The following is a 20,396-nucleotide window of genomic DNA, read 5'->3' on the forward strand; positions in this document are numbered from 1 at the left end:
CATCCACTAAAACAATTACTCAGCAGCAAATCAAAACCATTTCATCATCAAAATCACCCAAAATGATCACCCACATGGGCGGTGCATAGTATAGCTTTGAGAGGGCCATCTCTCCACCCCCAGCACAAAAAAAGGAAAAAGGAAAAAGAAAATTTAAAAAATGCAATATCAGTCCCTAAAGTTCAGCTATTTTTCATTTCGATCCCTTTAGAATTATTTGTTTTATCACGTGACAAACCATCCACCAGCCATTGGTCTCCTCTGCCTTCCAGGATGACTTCTAACACTTATAAAGCCACTCCGATAAGGATCGTCCATGACATGGATTGATAATCTGCCGGTGTTTGATCTCCCCAAAAAACAAAAGGCTTGCTGAACTTGATGCTTGCATTAAACCAACCATCCTTCTAATATAATTATTTGGTACTCGACATTCTACAACTAGAAGCCTTTGCCACACTGATATCATTCTCAAAACAAAAACATGGAAAAACAGAAGGCTGATATTTTAACTGAAAAATCCATGTTGCAGGGACCTGTATCATTCATTTTATATTTCAACTTCTCTTCAATTTCGTAGATACCAAACATTTCCAGCTAGGCGATATTAGACGAGTACTTAATTTAATAATGGTGTAGATTTGACTAAAAGTACAGTTTTAAAGTGAAAAATAACCTCCTACATGCACTGAAAAAATAACCAGTACCAACTTTTTAAAAATAAACATGTTTTCGACTGCCATTTCTCTGTGCTTCTGGTTTTTCTCCTATTTTTCTAGCTCACTGACCAATGGCGAGTAAAATGTAAAGGAGGGGAGCTAACTATTAGATGAAAATAGTCAGTTGAAACAAGTATTTAGAATGTCATTGCAATAAATTGGAAAGCATGTACATGAATAAATACAAGCATGCGTAGACTAATATGTGCTCACATGTGCATCGGATGTGTTTTTCAAGGCACTTGCTATTTCACTTGAAAAAATGAAAGATAAATCTAGGGTAGCATATGGAAATGGTGGTTGATAATTGAAACCACCACTACTATTCAGCTCAATAGTCAATACAGTGCAAAGACAGCCTCACATTGACATTTCAGCAGATGATATAAGCGGTCTGTTAAGACTTTCACTGTCTGCAGAGTACTGAATCGGCATTAGAGCCGGGTCCTGATAGGTGGTGGCCAATTTATCAAAAAATTCAGACATCGTAGCATCATTTTGATCTTCCCTGTCCTTCTTTATCAATATCTGAAAACACATATCCAGGTCAATATTTGGGTTGAACATTGGACGCAGAAGAAATCATAAGAACACTTGGGGAAAGGGTGGCGGAGAGGGGATGAAAGGATGAAAGCACAAGGATTGATATCCCCTTGGCCATGGTGTGCAGTAATAAAATTTGAATATCAACATACCTCAGCCGGATAAGCTGTAAAAATGGGGAGGAAGCGTTTCCTGCAGTACTCATTAAACAGAAGCGTGAGAACTGGAAGAGGTAAGACTAAGGTTGATGCGAGAGAGAGCTTCTTCAGAGAAAAGATTCCCACTGCAATCGCATGCATGAGTACCAGAGAAAATATCACCAAATTGTGTACGATAGGCCAAAACTTCCCTGCAGTTTCGTGCTTGGGAGCATATACATTTATGAACTGCATCATAAATTTGCACAGTATTAAACTTATTCCAGAACCTGTAAAACTAGCACTAACATAAAAATATTTAAAATTGAGCAACGCAGAAATACAAACTGTAAAAATCATGGTCCCTTCCTAACTGTTTACAGCATAAAATCTCTTAAAACACTGTTCATGCAACTGTTTACAGTCCCAAACATCTCCTGAAGAACAGCCCCCATAGCGATCATACATCGTAATGAAAGAGGAAAATTTACACAAACTCACGCTTGCAGCTACCCGCACTCTCATTATGATTATTCTATTCCCTATATCTGCTATAAACAGGCATGAGCTAAGACCACAGTGGACTCTTACTAGCTGATACTGCTCACCACATTTTTTCAGTGGTAATCTTTGCTGTTATAAAAAGGTAATGCCCCTTCTTCATATCTCCCTATTTACCAAAATAATAAAATTGAGCAGGTAGATATAACTGAGAACCTTGTATTGTTACTCATTCTGTAAACATTTTAGTGTTTCCACACTTTAACTGTCTTTGACAATGATAAAATTCTGAAACTACATAACAACAAAACAACCTACCCTGACATGATATATTTTGAAGTCATAAAATTATAAAAAGCATGATAAAAAAAAAAAGGAAAAGAAACCTGGTTGCGGAAGATGATGTATGCAAGACAGAAGTACACCAGAAGGAAGGGCAGAATGACGGGAGCTAAGAAGAAATATGCAATACCAAGAAGTCCAAAGAAAAGAATCCTGGGAATGTCCCTGTGATAAGGAATAGATGGAACTTCAATTTCATCATCTGTACTCTCAGCACAACACTTCGTCATTAGACTGCAAATTAGAGGGATTATGCGAAAAAGTTCCGATGAAGTGCTTGTCCATCCAGATGTGACAACATAAGCAATGAAAAATGATGCCTACAAAAAATAAAAAATAAAAATTACACATTCTTGTTATATGCCACAGCAATTTTTCAATCAGAAAATCATCTAGCTGTCATGAATCTCATAATTGGCTATTTCACTCCTCATAGTGGAAGGCCGCCAAATATTTTTGGGATGATTATAAAAATCCTCCTATAGTTTGATTTCAATTTCACTTTCCCTCCATACCTTCATAAATTACACTTTCCATCATGTAGTTTATATGTTTAATAATAGTTTACATTCTCAACAGTCAACAGTGCATTTTATTTGAATTTTTTGATTAATCCAGGATGTAAAGTATAATTTCTGAAAGGATGGAGGGAAAGCAAAGTTTAGATCAAACTATAGGAGGGTTTTTGTATTTTATCCCAGTATTTTTAAGTTCCCGGTCCTTGAAGAAGTTGTATTAAGCACTCCAGTTGACAAAATGCTCTTAGATATCCTTCCACTTCAAAAAAATTCATTTGTTTTTTTATTGTCTTTTCAATATTGAGAAAAGGAGTGGAGAACAATGCAAGATATAATTGATAGAAAGAATTGAGTTTTCAGCAAACGTGTCAGGTTTCTCTGCTACCAAAAACACACACAAGCTCACACACTCCTCTCTCTCATATCAAATTGAAAATTTTGTAATAAAATCTTAGCATATATTCACCTGTGCTGGAACAACAACAGCCAGTTTTGTAGGAATATTCTTGGGATCAAGAACAATGGAAATCTGATTCAACACGGAGCCGGAAAATACAGTGGCGAAGAAGATGTTCCATACTGTGAACCAGAGTACTTTGTTGCATGCACTCCTCTCTATCTCGCTATGAGAAATGTATCCTTGAATGGAGGAGAGGAACTCCATGATTGGGGGCACGATCTTTAGGAACAACATAAGAATCAGACTAGGAAGATATCCTGTAACTATTTGACTGACAAATGCTCTGCAAGATTCACAAAATTTAGTGTCTTGCAAAAATCCAGCTATAACAGAGTAATTCTTATTAATAACCTCAGTCAAGTGTCAAAGAAGAAAAACATTTTTTTCTAATCTGGAATGAAATAGTAGTTGAAACAATTCTATTTGTTTGGCACATTTCAGATATGATTGGACTTCAGAAGGGTCCCACTGTAAAGAGCTGATGCAGTTCATCAAGAAAGTACTTTTCTTCCAAGATCATGAAAAACGAACTTAATGCACTTATTATTGATAATCTAGTGGCAGCATATAACACCAAATGCCACGTCAACAATAAAAGCATCCAATGTATAAAAAAGGGTTCCACGATGTCAATAGACGATCCTTGGAGAAACTACATATGAAAAATTCTGAATTATTTCATTGATGTTGTTCAGCATAAATCCTTAAAATTCATAATCATGGTTAAATCCTATCACATTGACATTCATGAAATGCATACTAGAAGCAAGCACCCCAGGATATACTCTTAACATACCAGTCACCATTCTTTGTTGACAGTACCAATTTCAATTTATAGTGGGAGAAAAGTAGAAGGCAAGAGAGAGTGGGGAAGGGTTTTCAAGTAAAATAGCAGCAACAGAAGCAGCAATGATAATTGAAATGTCAAGGATGATATGATGGAAACTCTGGTAATACAAGGACTTGAGATCATTACTTACAAGGTTAGAATGCTTTTGAGGAATGGAAACCAAACTTCCAGCTGACTCAGGTTAGTAAGACCTTGTACAACTACCACAGGAATAAGGAACAAAATTGTAAGAAGAATACACGCAACTACAACCAAAAGCTTAGAAATCCATCTTCCCATGAATGATGAAGAAAAAAAAGGCCAAAAGACGTCATTTGGCTGAGGAGCTTCTTCTGTGAGCCAATGTGTGGGGTTGGTTGATTGTTGCAGGTGGAAAACAGTGGAAGCACCATACCGAGTCTTGAAGGACACAAAGGCAGCATGAGTGTCCTTTTACAAGAGAAACAATGTAAATTAATAGCATTCACCGCACAATACCAAAACTATTAAAAAATAGACAATCTAAATAAACTAATCAGAAGGCGTGGAAATCAATGGAAAAAATACACATCTGGGCATCAGCTTGATTTTAGAAAGCCAGGTTTTTGTAGTCATCCTATACCTGAAGATGATGAGTTATAAACTTATTATGAAACATTCCATTCAGAGTACAGTTGCTGCTACCATGAGACTTGAAGTGCTTCAGAAAAAATGATGTACTGCAAAGTTTCAGTTATAGTGCTCTAGAGCTGTGACGAAAATGAAATCCAAAATAAACCATCCAAAATTGGTATGAGCAAGCACACAAGCATGTACTAGTGTGCGCCTATCTAGACACAAACAGTGCACTGACAAGAATGTCATCTCCTTTGGGGAAGTGGGTTGAAGGAGAGAGCATAGGGTTGTTATCAAGCACACAAGCATGTACCAGTGTGCGCCTCTCTAGACACAAACAGTGCACTGACAAGAATGTCATCTCCTTTGGGGAAGTGGGTTGAAGGAGAGAGCATAGGGTTGTTATCTTTCTTTGAGGTGAAGAGGGAGGGGAAAGAGCAGGGTTGTAATTTTCCTTCCTCCATAAGCTCCAAAACCGACACAAACATTCAAGCACTGATTAATCCAAAGTTGTGCTTTACCATTTTGACTTGGGTTATTCTTTTGCAAGTCTTTGCATTTTTCTATGGCAATATTACAATTTCAGAAACTTCTTGATCTCCAATAAATTCTTGACAGGAGAAAAAAATTCAACCAATTTTCTTCCTTGTTTTATTGGGGGGGAAAATTATGTGAACCAACAATATCATGCAAGCATAGCTGCCTTTTCTTTTTTGAGAAAAACTAAATTGTACTGTAATGCTATAACCATTTTGATCGATCATAAACACTATTTACCAAGATACATGCCAAAGCATTCTGCAACTTGCACATCTTTGAATGTTACTAAATTTGATACTTGTGATGCACAACCAAATTTAAAGGATTTGAACACCTTCATGTATGTTTGATGGTTATTTGAATTGTTGAATAAGATATAAATTTGATAATTAAAGAATGTAAATGGAATTTAAATACAACAGAAAGGATAAAAGTGAAAATTGCACCACATACTTTTGCCAATGATACCTCAGATTGCTCCAATCTCGCATTCTGCTCTAAGTCTTCTAACCTCTTCCCATAATGATCCAAAAGATCAACCTTTTTTTCAGACAATCCAACTTGCTTATACTTCTGCTCAGATGGTTCTGATTGCAAGTGAAGAAGCCTCCTGTATAATTGCTTTGCATCATTCTGAACCCACAAGAAAAACAAAGGAAATAAATGTGAAGTAATCTAAGGGGAGTGGTGTTTCACTGATTATCCATTCCAGTTTTTAATCTAATGGCTAAATTACTCATCAAAGAATAGCTCACTTTTTTTCTCTTGCCATCACTCTGAGACGTGACCAGAATTTGGTACCTGGTTTCTTGGAATAACACTGAGCAGCTTTACAATTTTCATTAGTTTTGTGATTCCAGAAATGTTTAACAATCAAAGAGAACTAGTAGGAATTTTATGTAGCACATCTCATGTTTCCAAAAAAGAAAAAGGTGTATCCAATTCAAATATCAACTATTATGCCAGGTGCAGTTTTCAAAGGAATTTATCATTACAATCTGACCCGGGATACTAGCAGCAGGTTTTCTACAATTTTGGAGAATAATTAACCACCAAGAAAAAGCTTCATAGCTACTTTCCCTGGAATATTAATATTTTTTCAGCAGTTTTGCAACAATGATGTGCATAAAATTAGTCTGATTCGAAAAGTTGATAATTCTTAATTTAAGGTAAACTGATTTTCAATTGAGATATTTATATGTATGTTATAAGGTAAAGTGTACAAGCCATTTAACAATTATCAGCCACTAGCTGGGAGTTAGAATCCACATGATTCAAGGGAACCAACTTTCACAAAAATTGTAGTTTGCAGAGATTTTATAATAAAAACAATCTCATTTCAACAAGTCCTTAAGAAATTCTCATCGTAGATCTATATGCAATAAATGATTGGACAACCCCACCCCCCACCATCCAAAAAAAATAAAACACCCAGTCTTCGTTCCATTACTCTTTTTTATGTCCAACGCAATGGTAACAGAAGCCTTGGACTTATATGACCAAATCGATTACAGGTTCTAAGACTGAAAGCCTGCTAATTCAAGGAAGAAAAAAAGAACAGAAAGGTAGAACCTTCTACAAATTTCCTTCTCACAACCCCACTTTGTTTTGGTTTTACAACTGTAATGATGATCTTATCTGCCTACCACTGTTATAATCCACCTCCCAAGTCTGTAAGTGCAAGGTCTCATCATAGGGCCTTGATATAAAGACACCATGATCATATAGTTTTCCTTTTGGCGACTGCTTTTGGAATCAGCCTAATCCTATCAAGACAGACCACAAACACTCCAAATCAAGCTGCCCTGTGACATGCAACTCAGCACAACACTAGAACCGTGTATTTTTCCCAAGAGCTCAAATATATAAAACAAAAGAAAGATAAAAAATTAATTATAAACAATGGTGACAAAGAAAAGGACAAGTTACTTACAATGAGGCTCTGAACTTTGCTAGTTCGGCGAACAACTATATGTGACAGATATGTGGTAGGGTAATACTCGGTAAAGAAGCTCTCAACACTGTCACTGACACTGCTTCCAGCTGAGACAGGGATATTGCGAACTAAGATGGTGAACTGATGTGGCTGAGGTTTGGATGAATAAAAATATGCAATCCTTTTTGAAGAAATATAGTTATATTCCTACATAATCAAATACACATCAGCAGCTGTTTATGTATCAAGAAATAACTTATTAATATATTTTATCTGTTAATTAAGCAAGAGAATTATGATTGCCACCCCGCTAAATAATTAACAGTTTCCTTCCCATGTGAACAATAAATATGGATCTACACCAAAATATATATCTGATTATCACCTGACCATCAAAATGGAAATCTTACAGTCACAGTACCAGGAAAAAGACTTTGGAGGTAATCAAATTCTGCTAAAATAAGAGTAGACAATAACCTATAACTGCATAAAATGGAACTTACATGATAAAGTAGATAGCAGATGAAAATAGTGATAGCGTATACAGAAGAGAAGTGAATCCATAACCTGCAAAAATGGACAAATTGCGTGAGTTTCTCTACCCACTACACACTAACTTGCATAATAGAGTAGATGGCAGATGAAAAAAGTGCAATATGTACAGCTGAGAAGTGAATCCATAACCTGCCAAAATGGCAAAAATGCGTGAGCTTCTATACACAACACACACTATCCTTACCATAAGAATACTACACTGCCTGATACTGTGAACATTGGACGAAGTTAATTCATTTCCAGATACTCACCAGGGCATAAATATGTGAATATTTTAATGGGAAAGCGAACCATCTCACTCGGATTTACTTCAAATTAACTATGCATATGAGTTATGTATCATTTTTAACAAGTGGATTCTTAATTTTGGTTGAAAACCATTTTCCATTACAAATGAAAGCCCAAATAAGCTAGCACCATTCGGACAAAATGAGCAACATTTTCTAATGTAATCAATATATAAACCAATTACTGATGAGAAGCAAGAACAAATATGTTTCTTAGAGTCATCAATTAAGCAAATCATAAGAATCAAAATATTGCTAAAAGCCATAAAAAGAGTTTCAAATTAGTATTCTAAGCATCAAAGCCACAGTAACATTGCTAAAAATTATATAAAAGTTTAACCAAGTCTTGCAACTGAATATAAATGTGAGTGGTGAAGTTTCCAGAATTAAGGTTTCAGGCAAGGGTTGCTACTACATATGTTCAAAATGAGAAATGAAGTTTAAAATTGAGTTTTACAACTAAGAACTAAAATAAAAGTGGACAGTGAAATAGGAACTGCACGAATAAAAAGAAGCAGCAGTTAAGAGCAAATATAACTTTAGAAGCAATCCTGAGCCTCAGGGGATTAAGAATATTCACATGGATAAATTTAGCATGTTAACATTTCTTAATTGAATTGAATGTTGGTGCTGATTCAAGTTAGAACCAAATCTGCAGATGGAACTTACCACTTTGAGCCTCGATTTACATTTGAAATGGTGAATACATCCAGAGAATTACTATACAAATCTTCGAAGTCAATTTGGTGAAGCTCGGTCCCCGAACAGTTCACTGGAAGAAGAATAAATATCCCTATTATCCCAGCGAATGAAAATACTTTCAAACTGCAGTATTCAGATAAAGCAAGAACATATAAGGCTTTGTTTAATGGCGAATAAAAGGCTTCATCAAGGAGGACTATAATTACCAGAAAGTTATAGTTCGCATATACACCACGGCGTCCAAGCCTGAAGAAGACAACATTTCCTCTTCCGATAGTTTCCATGCCTTGGGCAACCAGCCAGTAGATGGTATTAGCCTTTCAAGGTTGAAACGGCTTCTCCGTTTAGAATTCCCTTCCGTCAGCAAGCGCGGTATATAAACTTCATAATAACTTGGTTGTTTCTTCAGTATAGAGTACAGTACAACGAATAGAACACATAGAGCAGAGTTTATCCCCACTGATGTTAGAATAGCGGAAACGAGCATTTCAGCATACCAATCTCAAAACCTCCAAAGCATGAACGAACTCCTAAACTGCAGCAGGAACAGGACAAATATTTAACACCCCTGAACGGATTGCACTCTCCTTGCAATTAAGAAATGATAATCACAATACATCTTGTTACTTCAAATTAATCACTGCTTCTCTCACTCTCAGTAGAAGCTGACAACGATTGAGAAAAATCTAATGCAAAGCTCAATTAATTTGATTTCTTTCTATATGTTAGTCAAGAGGTAAAAGATGATGCTCCAGAAAAGAAAAGGAAGGAGAAAGAAAGCAAGAAACCTGGAAAATAGAAAGCAAGAAAAATGTCAGTGGAGAAAATTCACACCTCGTACGGTTTGGATTTGGCTGCTTGTGAGAGAAGCGAGATGCTCTGCTGAATCAAACAACTACTCTAATGTGTGGTGCGATCTAATGTGTGGTGCGATCGAAAGTTCGCAGCAATTGAGCAGAGACTAGTGGAGGTAGAATTTGGTACTGTTTTGCAGGGAACGTAGTGGATGGCTAAACCGTGCATTCAATAATGGTACTGAGCTTGCTTATTTTAGTTTGCTGATTGAGTAATTACCGGTAATGCCCCTGGTGGTATCATGTTATTTGCTTGTTTCAGAACGGCAAATAAGAGGGCAGGGATGATTTGGGGATTTACGGGGGAAAAGGAAGGAACGGTTGGTAATCAACGTCTTTGAAAATGATACTATTTACTCCATGTGCAGCGTATAATTTCCCTGATACTCTGGTAGCAAACTATCCCACCCGACACTCTTTTGGAGTGCCGTTGTTAAGCAGCCACGTGTCTCTTTAATACTAAAATACGCAGTTATAAGACTGGACAGGTTAATTCAATGACCTGTAGCCTGTCATTTCATGTCAAATCACTTTTTTATTATTAAAAAACTCAAAATAATATTATTTTAATAAAAATAAAATAAAAACTACCAGTCAATGTACAAGTTGACTTTACCTCTTCACACCCGGCATCAAGGATCGGATCTTGTAGTTATGAAATTAATGAGGTGGCAGGCGCTACGTTATGGTTTACTTTTTATTTTATAAAAATTAAATACTCAAGAGTATTGGATTAGGGTATAATATTGCATTCAAAAACATTGAGATTCAACAATAATATTTATAATATTAATAATAATATTTAATTTTTATATTTTTTAATCTTTTAAAAAAATATAGTTTTTTTATAATAATAATAGTTTTTTAAAATTTATTAATGATAATAATAATAATTTTTAATTTTACTCTTCCAATCAAATCTATAGTTGTTTTTCAATCTTGATAGTAATTTTTATAAAATTTATTAATTATTTTATTAATAATATTAATTATAATAAAAATACTAATATTTTTAATAAAAATACTAATATTTTTAATACAAATAATAATATTTTTAATATTAATACTTTCAATTATAATAAAAACAATAATATTTAAAACTCAAATAATAATATTTTGTATGTTAATACTTTGAATTATAATATAAATAATTCTAATTCTAATATAAATAATTATATTTAAAAACTTAAGATCCAAGAACCTTGGGTCTTGACGCTGGACCCAAGGCTAACGGGTCCTAACGCTGGACCCGAGAGAATTATAATAAAAATAATAATATTTATAGTACTATAATAATAATAATAATTTTAATTTTAATTTTAATTTTATCCTTCAAATCAAATATATGGTTTTTCTTTGGTAATAATAATATTTTATTTCAAATTTACTAATGATAATAACAATAAGAAAAATAATAACTTATAATTTTACTGTTTAAATCAAATCTATAGTTGTTTTTCAATATTAATAATATTTTGTAAAAAATTTATTAATTATTATATTAACTATAAAAAAATAATAACATTATGATACATATAATACTATTTATCATATTAACAATGATATTAAAGTTCTCTTGCTTAAGTTTTTATAATAATAATTTTTTTTAATATATCAATGATAATAAAAATAACAACAATTATTATTATTATTATTTTAAAAAATTAAATTTATTATTCCTCTTTTGCATGGTCTGCAAACCTCAAGCGTCGGCCCGTAAACAAAGATAAATCCCGGCGCGTGATCTCCAAACCCAAGTACTCTGGTTTGTCACCCATACACGCGGGTCTGCATCTCTAGGCACATGGGCCTATAGATCCAGGTAAGCACACCTGCAGACCTACTTTCTTGAGTCTGCAACCATGTATGCGGATCTGGCCCTAACATTCAGGGCAGAGTAACTCCAACACCAAGTGTTTACAGCCTCACAACGCGCAGGTCTAGCCTTAATATCAGGGCTTTTTAGCCTAACACTAGGTGTCCACGTATTGAGGTCTTTAACCCTACCAAAACCGGAAGCCCAGTCTATTTACTTATTCTTTCTGTATCTCTAATCTTGGGCACGAATTAGGTTACCTTCCAATTGGGTCTGGCTAACGATAAAACATCTTTTTTAAATTTTCGATTAATTTGAGATTTTTATCTCATTTTACTAAAATAAGATGGGGATTTTAAGCCTTTTTCGATCTACATCGCTCAATTCAAAACTGTTATTATTTTTGTACAGGACAGGGGTCGGTAGTGATTGATGATGGTTTTGTGTTGATTAGCTATCGGTAGTTTAAGTGTGCCCATGGTTAGTTTATTGCCTCTGGTGGTAGTAATTGGCTCAGCCAAGCCAGTCTGCTGGACACATGGTGTTTTTAGTAGCTCCTCGAGTCCTCTGGCACATGTACTGGGTACGATCGAACTCCATTGGGGCGGACTAGGGTTTGGTTGGTTGAGGTCCATGCTGGAGTCCCGTCTGCAGTGGACATGCAGTGCATAATTGGGGTTTCCTTCATGATTGATGGAAGAACAGCTCCTAGTGGAGGAGGAAAAAATGTTAGGAAGCGATCAAGCTCCTCTTTTTGCTTTAATCTATTTCTACTGCCCAAGTAAATTACCTGCCCAGCAGAAATGTATCGCAAACAGCCTTTTTACCTTGAATTGGCAGAGGGTCTGCAAAATCGAATCATCAAATCGTCAGATTTTATAAACTATGCATTCGACAACAGAAAAAATAAATAAATTACACGATCTAGTTCATGTCGGCACTATTTTGTAAATCAATAATATTTCCATTACTCTTCTTTGTTAATAAGAAATTTCATATTTTGTGTTTTCTGAAACTCGAATAAAAAGGTCAAAAATGGTCACCGCTTAAAATCTTTTTAAATTATCACTGATCATCATATTCTATCATTAATAAGTTTTCTTCTAATATCTCTAATAGGAAATAAGTAAACATGTATATTAAAATTACTTTCCATCGAATTACATGCAGGATATGCAAACATCAAAACTCTCTCCTTTCTGATCATAGCTTTTAAATATATTACTGAGATGACATTGAAATTTTCCAAAGTACCACGCATCGATTATTTATTAGAGAATTTATTACCAGGAATATTTTACAACTTAGTGTTCTTATAAATATTTTTCAAACCAGCTCAATTAACAGACCTTAAAGAAAGCCTCAATTGTGACCAGAATAGAAAAGAGAAGGAAAGCCTAGAGAATTGGAAAGTCAACGAGCTTTTTAAAAGTGGGTCACGTGGCACATTCATCGCCGCACATTCCCACATCTGGATAGCCAGGCCATTGTCGCACTCATTAACATTGCCATAAATTGTGTTCATTGACGCCCGTTGAGTGTTGAAGTTGGCTGTTAAGATCAGTGCTTTTTTAAAAATACTGATTTCGTGATATTGTTGGTTTTTTGTCTTTTTTTTTAGGGATGAAATGGTGTTGCGAGCTCTAATGTTATTGGCAGTATCAGAGACAATAATTGGAATCTGGTGCAGCAAAAGGTTTTAACACCATCATGTTGTCAAGATTGCTAGCAGTTGCTCAGGAATCTTGCCTGGGTATTCAATACCTGTGTTACTGTCTAGGCTCTAGATGGAGATGCTGCAAGCAGTTCTTCTTTGGACATATGCATACTTTTGTTCTGTACCGTCATTTTTCCTTTCTCGAGGCAAGGTTGCACATTTCAGATAAATTTTCATTTTGCAGGACTTCAATATTTTAAAAGCATTCACCATGTCAGCATCGTATCTTTCTGCAACCACGGATTCAATTGCCCAGGCTTTAGATGCAAAAAATCCATCTGAAGCCATTTTAATCTTCTACCGTATACTAGAGAACCCATCATCTTCTCCTTGATCCCTCAGGCTTAAGGAGCAAGCCATCATGAATCTCTCAGATCTTCTGACTCAGTTCAGGCCCTTTTCTACATTGATTCCCAAGGCAAAAACTGCTAAAACTGTTCCTGAGATAATTGATGCAGTTGCTAAAATACCAGGCACTGCTGATCTCCAGATTTCTCTGTGCAAATAGATGGTGGAAAGCAAACTTTTCTTCGGCGGTGAGTATTCACAAGCGTTGGATCTGCTTTCTAGATTGGTTTAGGAGGTGAGAAATTCGACGACAAGCTTCTTCTCTTGGATATAGACTTGCTGGAGAGTCCGCTCCACTTTTCTCTAAGAAACCTCTCTAAAGCCAAGGCTGCAGTACTGACAGCAGCAAGAACAGCAGCCAATGCAATTTATATGCCAGGGTACTATAGAATTAGCAGAGTGGATACTTCACGCGAAAGAGAAGGATTAGAAAACTTCTTACAGCTACTTCTTTGAAGCATTTTAAACTTTCAGTACTCTTGAAGATCCCCGAGCAGTATTTAGCCTCGGGTATACGTTGTTGCGCAAAATAATGGTGAGCCAAGCTGATTATGTTGCATGAATGACATCATCCAAAACAGGGCTATAATATGCGGGATGAAAACTGTTGCCAAAACGCTCCTTGAAGCTCTTTGAGACTGCACTTATGGACTTTAAGGCCCAACTAGAGGAAGACCCAATTGTTCATCGGCATCTCTTATCCCTACATGACACTTTACTAGAGCAGAACCTCTGCAGGTTGATCGAGCCATTCTCAAGAGTTGAGATTTCTCACGTTGCTGATCTGATTGACCCCTCAAGCTGCTTCGTAATGCAATGGTATTGACCCTTCTTCGAGGGTTGGAGAAGAAACTATCTCAGATGATTCTGGATAAGAAAATTGGGACTTTAGACCAAGGTGCTGGATGCCTCGTCGTTTCTTATGATCCAAAAACGGATGCAACCGACCCCAGCTGCATCGGAGACCATTTCCAATATGGGCAAGTTTGTTGATAGCCTCTATGTTAGGCCTGCCAATATTTGGTCTTAAGGTTCTGGATGCAGGGGGGAGCTGCCTATCTGCTGCTTGCATCCATGCTTCCGAAGAACTTTCTGTTTTTTGTTGCGGAAATGCATTTATCATTTCTTCAATTGATTTGGCTTAATGTTTCGTGTATGGGTTACATTATCATCCATCAAGTTCGAGAACTGATTTTTTTTCCCTCGGTGTTAATTGAAGCATGCCGTTCAAGTTGGAATGTACACTGGGGTGTTTTCCTTAACCAGCAGAAAGTCCATTACCGCCGGGGAATGTATTCCTTGTACGTGTCTGCATGACGAAATGATAGTGTTTTTAAGTGTCGGTGCAGGGACTGGCTCCCCCGACTCTGATTGCTTTACCCGTGCGTGATCACATGAACGAAATAGGAATCTGATATTCAAGCGAGAGACCAAAAATGAGTATCTTAAATAGTTTGTTTCGGGTGCCTCGTTATAATTTATCAAATATTTGTATGCCATTAAATTACTCATAGCTACTTAGAGTCAAATTGAATTTAATTTTCGAACTTTGAATTTTTTTTTAGTTAAGTATCATTGATTATGTTTGTAGTAAAAAATAGGCTTCTCGATCTAGGATTTTTATTTCTCTTGTTAACTTTTTTTTCCACTTGAATTATGTGTTTTCATCGCAAGAGTTTTTAAACTATTATTTATGATCCAAATCGATAAAAAGTAACTATTTTTTTAAACAATTAATAATTTGAAGTATACAAATAAAAAATTAAAGTTGAGTGATCAAGTCCAGATTGACACAAAATCAAAGATAATTATGGATAATTTAGTTCGTGTTTTTTTAAAGAGGTACGAGAAGATTTAGTGTGTAAATTAGCTATTTTACATGTATTGTTAGATTTATTTTTCAATAGAAAAAGATGAATATACTAACTTTTTTGATACTCTTATTATATAAAAAAATTTAAAGTATAAATTAAAAAACTTATATATGTATTTAATTAAATAAAACAAGAATAATTTATGTAAATAAATAAATAAATCAAATCAAACTTAAAAAATTAAGAGATACATATTGATTAAGATATTCGATCCCACAACACAAGTTATACCCAGTTATGTTCGATGAATTCGTTTATTAAAATCAAATTGTTATTCAATCAAATAATAATAAAAATAAACACACATGTGAGATTGATTTTATAAAATAAAAAATATATATATTATGTATGATTGCAAATATTAACTAAATTTGCTAGAAATTTGTGATTTGCTAGCCAAAAGTTGCCATAGGTTCTAGTTCAAAACACGAGAACTTGGGTGCCCAAACTAGCCTTATTCTGATTTTGGAGTAATTAATTATTTTTAAGAAATTTTTAAAATTTTTAATATTTATTTTATGTTTTTAAATTATTTAAGTGTGTTAATTTTAAAAATAATTTTTTAAAACATAAAAAAATTTATTTTAATATATTTATAAAAAAAATATATTTTGGAACTATCATTATTACCACAAACATGACGAATGAAACAATTTCTAAAACTCCACTCTTTACAAAAATAATTAAATAAATAAAAAACAAAACCTCCCATGATAAAATCAACAGACAATAGGGAAAACGGTGCGTTTTGGTTTTCTATTTCCGGTTTTCTTGGGGCAGCAGCCACGGACAAAGCTGAAGGTGTCTCACATAAAAGTCAAGAGATATCCATTTCTAAATTTGCGGTCAATCCGTTTTGCGGGCACCTACCTTCGCTCAACCAGCTCTCATCTCAATTCCAGATAATCAACGAGCAATTAATTACCTGTAAGTAATCATAACATTTTTACGATACTTTTTTCTTCGTGGTCTTACTCGTCGAGAACAGAATTGAATTTGACATCTAGATCTAGGTAGGTCACTTCGCGATTCAAACCGGACCAATTTTTCTTTCCGTGCAAAATCATGAGTGAAGTCTTCGAAGGATACGAGCGTCAGTACTGCGAGCTCTCTGCCAATCTCTCTCGAAAATGCAACTCTACTTCTCTTCTTCCCGATGGAGGTATCTACAATTCCCTCTAAATAAACTCTCCATCCTTTTTCTTTTAATTAACTACATAATTATCAATTTCTTGAAAATCGCAGTGGAAAAGAACGCGAAGGTCAATGAGATTAAATCTGGACTGGATGATTGTGATGTTCTGGTATGCTGTTCATTAGTTTCTGTCTTGCATTTTAGTTTTAGCTGATTATTATGCGGTTTTGAATTTTCTAATTTCGTGGGGGGTTTGGTTTGGGTAGATTAGGAAAATGGACCTTGAAGCTAGGAGTTTGCAGCCGAGTGTGAAGGCTATGTTTCTGGCCAAGTTGAGGGAATATAAGTCTGATCTGAATAAGTTGAAGAGGGAATTTAAAAGGATAACGTCCGGTGATGTTAGTCAGGCTTCCCGTGAAGAGTTGTTGGAGGCTGGAATGGCTGATGCGCATTCGGTATGCATTTCTTCTTTTTATTACAATAATGAAACACCACCTTTTCTGTTTAGCAGAACTTGCCTTTAGATTATTTGTCTACTTCTGGGTCTTCGATTGCATGGTGTTACTTTCACTCTTTTGTTTAGTCTCTTTATTGATTTGGTTTTGTTGAACCAATGCATAGTTTTCCCTTGCGCGAGTGTTTTCAACTCTCTGTTTTTTTTTTTTAATTATTATTATTATTATTAGGCACTGTTTTAACTCTTCTCGAGCGAGGTTCTGATTTTTATGTTTGCTGGAGTTGAGGATGTATTTGTTATTAATTCTGCCGTGCGCTACTGTTTAGACTACTGAGCCAGTACTGTTTGATGTGGTCGTACGTATTTGCCTGCAATAAGTAGACTTTGTAGCAGCAGTGCTTTGTGCTTAGTGGGCTTCTGAAATGAGAAGTCTTCCTGTTTTCCTTGAGTGAAATGACTCTAAACACGTTAGGATAGAGGTTAAAACACAAATGTAATTTGTGTTGGTCAATCCCTAACATTCATCCCAGGAATTTTAGAGTTTCACTTGATGTATTTCAAATGATTTCTCTCCTTAGACATCTCGGTGTTATGTCTAGAAGATGATTGGAGGGTTCCTTGGATATCTTATTGTTCGAGTGATTACAAAATGCATTTGATCAAGAATGTTTTGGTAATTGGTCAAATACCGGCACAGGTTTCTACTGATCAAAGGGAAAGATTGACTATGTCAGTAGAGAGATTAAATCAGTCCAGCGATAGAATTAAGGAGAGCAGAAGAGCCATGCTAGAGACAGAAGAGCTTGGTGTCTCAGTTCTTGAAGATTTGTATCAACAGCGCCAGACGCTCCTGCATGCTCATAACAAGGTATTGCATCTAATCTTTTCCCCTCTAAATGGACAAGCTCCTTGGTGATACTAGTTAATGACCCATGGATCCAATGTGTGCACAAATTCATCAGAACTAACGAGTTTGTTGTATTACGAATCATGTATTGTTCCTTTTCCAGCTTCATGGAGTAGATGATGCTATTGACAAGAGTAAGAAAGTCCTATCTTCCATGTCAAGAAGAATGACCAGAAACAAGTGGATCGTTGGCTCAGTAATTGCTGCTCTTGTTGTAGCAATCATTTTTATCATCTTATTTAAGACTTCTTATCATTAATAAACACTTGAAATTATTGGTCGTAAATTTGTTACAGTTGGTGGTCTCCGGTGTCTGTTAAATTCACTCCACTGTTATTCGTGCACGTGTGTATAAAGAATTTGTCAGTCGAATTCTAAGCATCTGCCGGTTGTAATTGTGCCATCACTAGGTATATGAAAATCCTGTGTTGTATGTTTAGCCTTTCTTCTTTATTGGTTTTTTGCATTCAAAAAGTAACTATTCACTTAATTATTTTTATTTATGGTATAAGTTGCTTTGATAAAGTCACGTTCAGGCAAAAAACACTTGATGACGAACATCAAGTCTCTTGCATAAATTGCTACAGAAGAGTTTCAAATGAAGAAATTAAGAAATTACAGGTTATACGTTTATTTGTTAGAGGTTTTTTTTTAAAAGTTGTTTTTATTTGAAAATGCATCAAAATATATATATATATATATATATATATATATATATATAATAATTTTAATATTAGCATATTAAAATAATTAAAAAATACATTAAAAAAATTAATTTGAAGTAATTTTTTAAAAAAAATATGATTGGATCGCAATAATAAATATTATTTTAAATTCCTAACGAATTGTGTTTTAGCCTAACAGTGGCTCCTTCATTTCAATCAATTTTTCATTTGTTTATCACTCTCATTTCACCGTCATGTTTATTTATAGCCAAATAGCTAAACTAGGAAATGTTTTTCGCAGATATACATCGTTTTTTTTTTTTTTTTCAGTGATCAAATCTTCTAGTTGAATGTATGGGTTCAACTACAGCAAGAACAAATGCACATGCGTCTTCAAGCCTTCAAAGTTCAAAGTGCTCGTGAAGGCTATAACCATACAAAACAAGGCCCATTGGGCCACCAGAGTTTCTAGCGCAGGCCGAGGCTGCAGGTTGGTATAGGAATCGAGACGCTCAGCAACTATCACGAGATTCAACCACGTGGACCAACTGCGGCCTGATCAAATTTTCCCTCGCTAATTTTTCACACACCCAAATATTCCTGGACCCACCGCACCAAAAAAAAATAAAAAAATCCCGCAGAATGCAGATTCGTCCACAGGAGAAAGAAGTTAAAAGAAGAATCAGAATCTCAATGCAAACTTTCCTGGTTCCTTCAACCAACCACTCAACGATTCGGTTACAGGGTCTTGTTACGCCGAGAATTTGTGAGCGCTTTTCTCTCTTAATCCACACTCTCGCAACTTGTTCGACTATGCTACTGACTCAATAATAATCAAAATTCATTTCCCTCTTTTGTTTATTTATATAGAGTGAGTGAGTGATCGAAGACTCAAAGCTAGTAGCTTCTAATCATGGATTCTCTCACCCCGGTTTCTCCATCTAATTGTTCTCCCTCTCCCTCTACGACGTCGTCGAGTCTTAACTCCGTCATCTTTCTCCGCTCATAACCACCGTCCTCTTCCTCCTCGGCTTTCTTCTCTCTCTCGAATTTTCTACAAGGAGACGATTTTCTTGTAAATTAGCGAGCGGTAGTGGAGATGGAGATGAAAAAGAAGAGGACCACAACAACGATGATGGAAGTGAGGAAGTGGAGAGAGCGTTTCATTCAGACGGCACAGTTCCAGGGACTTCAAATGAGATTGTGAAGAAGGTGTCGTCTCGTGCTTATGATATGCGTAGACATCTTCAACAGAGTTTTGATAGTAGCAGCTATGATGGTAGTTACCTTCCTGACTAGTTCTGCCATGTAGTTCTTCCTTATATATTCTGCCAACAAAGTTGATTCTAGCTAGCTTGCTAACTTTTAGCTGGTTTCTCTGAGACTTCTCTCCGTCCCTTTTGCTTTCACTTCTGTTCCGGTGCATGTTAATTGGTTAATTGCTACTGCATGCGTGTTTTCTTGATTAGTGTGTTTTAAGTGTTTTAGACTCGAGAATTTAGCGTTACATCACAGTTTTTTGGATTCTGAAGCTCATATTCGTTGCTCTAGTTTTTTTGAATGATGTATCATTTTGCATTTCTAGTGAAAAAAGAAAACAGAGGTTTAGTTATTGAACAACAACCAAGCCTCAACTGCGAACTAGTTTTCTTTTGTTCTTGTGAAGTAAAGAAATTAGGAATTTTGACAAATTTGTAGGCATTCTATAACTTCTTGATTCATTGAGATCGAGTGAAGTGATGTATTTTCTGCATACCGAACTTGGTTTTTGAGGGAGGTGCTTTGGCCTCTCCCTCTTCTGTTTTTGTGGGAGAGGTGCTTCCGCTCTGCTGCTGAATGACACAACTCAATCTTCAGTAGCTGCCTGCCTGTATATGAAAGAGTTGCAATTGAAAATGTGGCACTGATCAGCGAGCAGTCTACTTTGGGCTCAAGTCAT

At 35.5% G+C, this 20,396-nt stretch overlaps 2 protein-coding genes and 1 pseudogene across 6 annotated transcripts; 2 read left to right on the forward strand and 1 right to left on the reverse strand.

The window, feature by feature from the left end:
- Positions 1–843: 843 nt before the first annotated feature.
- On the reverse strand, positions 844–9,709 carry LOC133704976 (CSC1-like protein At1g69450). Of its 3 annotated transcripts, none has more exons than XM_062130059.1 (11): positions 9,519–9,709; positions 8,891–9,219; positions 8,652–8,807; positions 7,644–7,707; positions 7,138–7,347; positions 5,673–5,837; positions 4,201–4,499; positions 3,227–3,503; positions 2,287–2,562; positions 1,415–1,648; positions 844–1,247 (listed from the first exon to the last, which is right to left on the reverse strand). In XM_062130059.1, exons 2-11 carry the CDS (start codon positions 9,169–9,171, stop codon positions 1,080–1,082), a joined length of 2,130 nt encoding a protein of 709 aa, XP_061986043.1. In that variant the 5' UTR covers positions 9,172–9,219; positions 9,519–9,709; the 3' UTR covers positions 844–1,079. The 3 variants fall into 3 exon arrangements, with proteins under 3 accessions (XP_061986043.1, XP_061986041.1, XP_061986042.1); XM_062130057.1 differs by having other exon boundaries at positions 5,658–5,837; XM_062130058.1 differs by having other exon boundaries at positions 5,658–5,837; positions 9,473–9,709.
- A 3,191-nt stretch (positions 9,710–12,900) lies between these two features.
- LOC133704176 (26S proteasome non-ATPase regulatory subunit 11 homolog) lies at positions 12,901–14,926 on the forward strand (annotated as a pseudogene).
- Positions 14,927–16,061: 1,135 nt separating this feature from the next.
- On the forward strand, positions 16,062–18,231 carry LOC133704678 (vesicle transport v-SNARE 12-like). 3 transcript variants are annotated; one of them, XM_062129590.1, is made up of 6 exons: positions 16,062–16,220; positions 16,307–16,455; positions 16,539–16,597; positions 16,695–16,883; positions 17,583–17,753; positions 17,896–18,231. In XM_062129590.1, exons 2-6 carry the CDS (start codon positions 16,359–16,361, stop codon positions 18,049–18,051), a joined length of 672 nt encoding a protein of 223 aa, XP_061985574.1. In that variant the 5' UTR covers positions 16,062–16,220; positions 16,307–16,358; the 3' UTR covers positions 18,052–18,231. The 3 variants fall into 3 exon arrangements, with proteins under 3 accessions (XP_061985574.1, XP_061985576.1, XP_061985575.1); XM_062129592.1 differs by having other exon boundaries at positions 16,066–16,220; positions 16,301–16,455; XM_062129591.1 differs by having other exon boundaries at positions 16,072–16,220; positions 16,311–16,455.
- Positions 18,232–20,396: the final 2,165 nt, after the last annotated feature.

Source organism: Populus nigra, chromosome 10 (genome assembly GCF_951802175.1).
Source record: "Populus nigra chromosome 10, ddPopNigr1.1, whole genome shotgun sequence".
In the NCBI taxonomy this organism is placed as follows: domain Eukaryota; kingdom Viridiplantae; phylum Streptophyta; class Magnoliopsida; order Malpighiales; family Salicaceae; genus Populus; species Populus nigra.